At 34.6% G+C, this 6,651-nt stretch overlaps 1 protein-coding gene across 1 annotated transcript; it reads right to left on the bottom strand.

Moving 5' to 3' along the window:
• Window positions 1–619: 619 nt before the first annotated feature.
• On the bottom strand, window positions 620–3,255 carry LOC7472608 (uncharacterized). The gene has a single exon (XM_002305333.4). It carries the CDS (start codon window positions 2,871–2,873, stop codon window positions 834–836), a length of 2,040 nt encoding a protein of 679 aa, XP_002305369.3. The 5' UTR covers window positions 2,874–3,255; the 3' UTR covers window positions 620–833.
• Between the last annotated feature and the right edge of the window lie 3,396 nt (window positions 3,256–6,651).

Here is a 6,651-nt window from a genome sequence, read left to right as displayed (position 1 = left end):
ATGTATACTATTGATGCCTACTCTTTAACTCCCTTTCTGTCCATACTGCATTTACCGGACTAAGAAGCACATAAATAGAGTAACCAAGAAATTTAACAGGAAAAGTAGCACAATCCAAGTAAGGCATAAATTTGAGGCCGATGATAATGAGAAACTCAGTAGCTGACACCTGGTTAGAAGGACCTCAAAAAGTAAAGCAGATGCAGTGACAAATACTAAATAATCCATTACAACAAACTCAAAATCTCCATGAAATGGCCCCGGCGAACCATAAAGTCAATTAAGCTTCTAAGAACTCATTAACCTTTAACATGGCAATTACTATTTGAACTTTTCTTAGAAAATATTGAAATTAATAGGACCTTTTTGAAAGCATGGCTTTGATTTTTCAATAATTAAAAAAATAAGTAGCCCAGAACATTTGTCCCTAACTTGTATAAGCTTCAGAAGCTATATGTTAATTCCGAAACCAGTTCAATCACAGGGCATGAATTGAAATACATATAGCTTTCAGAACTGCTACAGCTCCCCTAACTTTCAAGTGCATAGATGGTTCCATTTTCCTTGACAGTCAAATGTACCAAAAAATAAAAACGATGGGATCAAGGAAGCAGCAAAATGTGAAAAACAAGCATTTAGCTAGAAAAGTAGCGAAATTACAGAATTACAGCAAACAATGGAAGCTGGACAACATGGCAACATATCAGCTTCAACTGAAGTAAGCATGTCAAGAAAACTGCACATTAATTTCTAACCTTCAGATGTACCCCTCACAGAAGAAGGTTTGTTGTATTGTGTTCACATGATACAGAATTCTATTCCTCTAAATAGCTTCAAAACTGCTTTCTTTTATTTCTAAAAAGTCTCTCTCTTTTAGAATAAACATAAAAGAGAGCAAAGACCCCTACAGCGGACATAGACACTGAACCCCATGGAAATGGTGGGTCCTTAAAACAAACAAGTGACGCCTCCAATTCCTGGGATGCATGATAGACCAGAGAGTGAATGGCATACATATCATGGTCAGAGGACCGCAGATAATATAAAGCCATTTCAAAGTCCAAATGTGATATTGCAGAAATTGCTTTGTCCAGCTTGTACTTGAACAGGTTCCATCTCTGAACAAACTCAATATGCCGATTCTGTTTAAGGAGATTCCTGTCCCCACCATGTGCCGCAATCGATTCAAGAACATCAATAACACTAGTTATACTGTAATTTAACAACGTCAACAGCACATTTCTACGAGCTGAATCTTTCTGCACAAACGACAAAGATGAAATCTCTGAGAAAGGCCCAAATGGAGTTTGTCCAACACTCCATGTATAATCCACCAAAGTATTATTATGCCTTGGACTCCATGACAAATGGGTTGGTGACACTCCCCACATACTCTGTAGAATAGAACCAACAAGCGGTCTCTCAAGCATCCTAGTATGCGTAAACATGTGACGACCATTGCAGCTATAATCACTCACAGTCTGTGTAGTCTTTGTCCTCACTGCAATAATCATATCCCTAAACGCAACAGATTGATGATACCGATCAAGCATCAACATCATATTGTAATCCAAATCAAACACATAAACAGGCAGCACTCTACTGAAATCCTCCTCAGGGATGCCTGCAATCCTCCTAAACTCCTCAGCGGAATCAGATAATATCTGATGCAATCTCTTCGAGTCCAAATACTCACTGACAATTAAAGTATAATTTTCAAACAAGAACCTCGAAGTATAGGAATTAATTGACCTGGAAATCGCAAACGAACAAATGGGACACTGATCATAATTCACTTCATAATTCCTAAACGCCAAATTCTGATTCCTCAACAACAACCCACCTTCATTAGCCTCATCCATAAACGTCCTCTCAATCTCCTTCCAATCAAACCCACTCAAATCCTTAGCACTTTCAGACCCATAAATATGTATAAACTCAACTATCAAAGAATTCTCAAAATGCACAGGAATTCTCAAAGAGGGCACAAGTAATACCTGATAAGCACTCCAAATCAACGACGCCAAGTCCGCTAACAACGCCTTTTGCGACTTTGGTCGCCCGTGCATTGCCGCAAGAGGGTGAAATTCACCTCTAGGCAAAACCCCATCTCCAGATAAAGCCGGGCCATAATCAACAGGGCCAGCAGATAGATCAATCCAAAGATACCTCTCTTTACCAGTCCAAATAGTTCCTAAACATTTAGTGAGGCCAGGAGAGGAGTCTCCAGCCGAATAACTATACGCATAGTTCTTGGGTTGCGAACCCAAATTAATCAAATAAACATAAACCCCATGCACAGGCTTTTCTCTATCAAAATCTTGCTTGATTATCCGGTCAACTGTGTCGTAAGGGATGGAAAGGAGAGGGGTTCGGAGGGAAGATGTTGTCTCGGAAACTGCAGAATTAAGGGCCTCGGAAAGGCGAGATGAGAGGGTGGAGCTCGCGTGGGAAATGTCAAGGTGGGGGGAGTGCTTGATGGAAAGATGGTGGGAGTTTTGGGAAGGGATGGGGTCGGTGGTAATGACGTGGAAGCGGTCGGCGATGTTGGCGTTCGAGAGGAAGGAATAGAGGAGGGAGGAGGAGGAGGAGGGGAAGGAGGGGCCGACGAGACGGATGTTGAGCGAAAGTTGGACGGTGAGGGAGAGGAGGGAGGAGATTAAGGAAGGGATGTGGGGGGGAGGGGAAGCGAGCGAGAGGGATTTTCTGAGGGAGGGAGGGAGGGAGGGGAAGGAATCGTTGGTGGAAAGAGGATCTAGAGATGATTGGTGAGAGAGGAAAGAGTCTAGGCCTGGGATTGGGGAGGGAGTTGTGGTGGTGAGGAGGAGGAAGAGGAGGAGGAGGAGGGTGGTGGTGGTGGTGGTGGTGGGCATTTTGGTGAAGCAGAGGAGCGAAAGGTTGGTGGTAGAGGATTTGGGGATCTTAGCAGATCATTTCAGATTCAGTGAGGAGGTTCCGCGTCAGTTACGAGCAGAGGGGACCAGTGTGGGAGACTCGGCAGTATAAACATCGCTCCAGTCAAGGCTTTGAAATAGGTTGGTTACAATTTCTTTCTTTCTTTCTCTATGTGATTTTATGAAAAGAAACCAGACATGACGAGACAGTGGACTAAATAGGTCATTTAATACATATGATTTTATGAATTTGTTTTTTTGTTGTAATGGTGATCTCTCTCTCTCCCCCTCTCTCTCTGGTTTTGAATTTCTACTAGTTGAAAAGCTAAGGAGAATTGGAAGTTGCCTCTTGCAATTTTTAGCTTCCAAATCAACCCATAGATTCTTCTATCGTTCAACCAAATCTCTTTGAAGAAGCACATTAATGGTTGATGATGATTTTCAATCACACTACACATGACGAAGTGTAAAGCATGAATTGAAAAAACATTTAAAATTTAATATAATAATTTTCACAATACTTTTCATTTGAAAATTATTAAAATAATATTTGTATTTTTTAAAATTTATTTTTAATATTAACACATTAAAACAATCTAAAAATACTAAAACAAATTAATTTCAAGTAAATTAAAAAAAATTCAAACCTCTTTTAAAAATACTTTTAAAACATAAAAACAAGCATACTCTAAAATCAGTAAATGATTGTTCATATAAACAACAAAAAAAAAATCACATGTTCGGGCTAAGCGGGGAACATTGTTTGCATTAAAAAAAAATAGAAAGTTTTCGTATTAGTTAAAACTAAATTATTTACTTGTGCTACGCTGAACGTAAAAAAATATTCAGATATTGCTAATGTTTATTTTTATAGTTGAAAAAAAATTAAATTGTATGAGGGTTGACCCGATGTAACCTGGTTGAATAGACGGGTTCAAAAACAATCCATACAACTCGTAAAAACATAGTTTAATTAAAAAAAATCAAGATGACATATTTTTTTAATATTATGATAACAACATATTGGATTGATTTGGGTCAACCCGGGTTAATATGTTAAATTCAAGACCCGAGTTATGAGACTATAAAAACACCATAGAAGGCATATCAAAATAAATTATGAAATCTAATTCTCAATCAAACAAATGTTAAATGATGAAATTGAAAAAAAAAACCAATTAAAAAATGACTTAAAAAAGCGATATGAGTTAACCAGAACTTGCAACTCGGGTCATAAGACCAAAATAATCCCATGAAAAGCAAATCGATTGAAAAAATCAATTAAGAAAATAATATACAAAACAACCTAAGTCAATCTGTCAAACTCATAACCCGGGTCATCAGACCAAGATAATGACTTATGGTTGTCAGCATTGCACCTAGAAGAACTAGCAGCAATCATGTTCTCATAACTGCAATAAACTTTCCCCTAGACATCTACATAAATTGACGAATAAAAAATTAAATGATTCTTATTTATATATATATAAAAAAACTCAGCAGCACCTCCTCTATATGGGAGAATACCTAAAAATTTTAAACCTAGAAATACACAACATATATATCACGAACCAGTTGATTTTATTACATTTCTTCTAACAATTTAGCATAATTCAATTTCATAGAAAATTTTTATTTTATACATTATAATATTTTTAATCCTAAATTTACAAAAAAACAAATATGCTAAATTTGCAAAAAATAAATGAAATTGAACAATAAAATTTTAAAAAAACAACTAAAATTCAACAGAATAATGCAAAATTATTACAATAACAACTAAAATTCAACACAATTATTTCTAAGTGATAACATTTTTAATCCTAAATTGTAATTTTTTTTCTAAATGGAATAAATACAAAATAATAATTAAAATTAATCCTACACATTTATTTGAAATTGAACAACAAATAAAAAAAATATAACTAAAATTCAACAAAATAATGCAAAAATTATTTCAATAACAACTAAAATTCAACACATTTATTAATTCATAAAATTAGTAAACGCACAAAATTGAACAAAAATAATGACAAAAAAAAACAAAACTTATGCGAAAAAAAACCACAAAAGGAAGAAAAAGGAATGAAAAATTCTTACCTTAATGGCGTGCTTAATTTCAGATGATAAAAAACCAAAAGAGAAGAAAAGTGATTGTAAATCTAAAAAGTAAGAAAAATAAGAAGAAAAATGAAAAAAAGGCAACATACCTGAGGATGAGAAGAGAAGAGAATGCTTGATTTCGGCTGAGAAAGAGAGAGAAATGACTTTGTGAGAGAAGAAGAAAGAAGAAGACGAAGCCCTGTCTGTACTGATTCTGGTCTTTTAATTTAGTTTTACCAACAAAATTATTGATAAAACATAAAATATTAATATTTTTAATATTTCAATCGATGATCCCATTTGTAAAGTTAAATTGAAATTTAATGATATTGGTATCTGGGCGTTTTTTAACAACGGAATCATAGATGAAAAATTAAATATTATTATTTTTAATTTTTTTTTGTGATTCCGTTTGAAAGTCAAATGGAAATTTTTAACTTGCACAAAAATCTTCAAAAAGCCCTCTAATATTACCGATGTCTTTTCATTCTATTAGTGATGCCATTGGGAAAAAAATGAACAGTCAAAAGAACATTAATTATTAGCGCATTAAGAAGTGAACAATTCTCATAGTCACTGAAATATACCGACGGACACATTCCGTTGGTATACCTATATGTGATAAACACCCTGAACAATGTCACAGAGAAGGGAAACAGTTCTCATAGTAACTGAAATATACCGATAGACATATTTGTCGGTATTTCTATTAATACAAAACAATGTCTGATGCCAAATTATATATGTATTCCCTATCTATCCATCATGCAAATACTTAAATTTATAGCTGCACACACAATACAATAACATCGATTTATATCATAACAACAAAATAAATATTTCATTGTCATTCAATAATAAATTAACATTATTGTCATTGCATTGAAGTGAATTTTATCTATAAATATTATATTATAGTTTATGGCATTACACATACATTTTATGCAAATTAATCAGAATTGTCTTCTTCTTTGTCAATTGACTCGTCCTATCTTCATCACAATCTTTTACATTGATTTCGTCGCTATCATCTTCATCGACTTGTGTATATCCACCGGAGTTCAAAATATCATTCAACTCCTCAACGTTAACATCAGCAAAAATATTTTCGGCGATGCAAAAATTTGAATTTTCTTGTAACTCATTAGATGGAGCAACTCGATATAGATCAACTAACTCACCAAGTTGAAAGACATCATCTCCCACAGTTAATTCATCATTGTCATCCTGAACAACCTGGACACGACCCTTGGGTTTGGTTTTCACTACGAATAATCAATCAACTCTTGAACGATCCTTTCTAAAGGAATAAGTGTATGTGTGTGTGTGTGTAATAAACTTTTTGGCATTGCTTAGAAAACAAAGACATCATCAACGGTGTAGAGTCTAGTCTTTGAATTAATTTCGACCAAACCATGATGGAGATCTACTCTAATTCCTCTATCATTGGTGTCATACCAATAACATTTGAATAAAAATACTTTATTTTGCTCTCTATGATATTGCAATTCAATGACCTCTTCGAACTTCCCATAGTAGTCAACTTTAAACTCATTAGAAGTCGATCCTTTAACATAAACTTTATTGTTATATGTGTTTCTACTTTGTTCATATTCTTCAATATGAAACACATGTCTATTGATAAAATACTCGT

The sequence above is a fragment of the Populus trichocarpa genome, chromosome 4 (genome assembly GCF_000002775.5).
Source record: "Populus trichocarpa isolate Nisqually-1 chromosome 4, P.trichocarpa_v4.1, whole genome shotgun sequence".
Taxonomy (NCBI): Eukaryota; Viridiplantae; Streptophyta; class Magnoliopsida; order Malpighiales; family Salicaceae; genus Populus; species Populus trichocarpa.
The sequence above is the reverse complement of the archived record's forward strand: the minus strand, read 5'-3'. Positions and strand labels throughout refer to the sequence as shown.

Coding starts and splice junctions, on each gene's coding strand:
- LOC7472608 (XM_002305333.4), bottom strand. CDS start 2,873: ATGCCCACCACCACCACCACCACCACCCTCCTCCTCCTCCTCTTCCTC.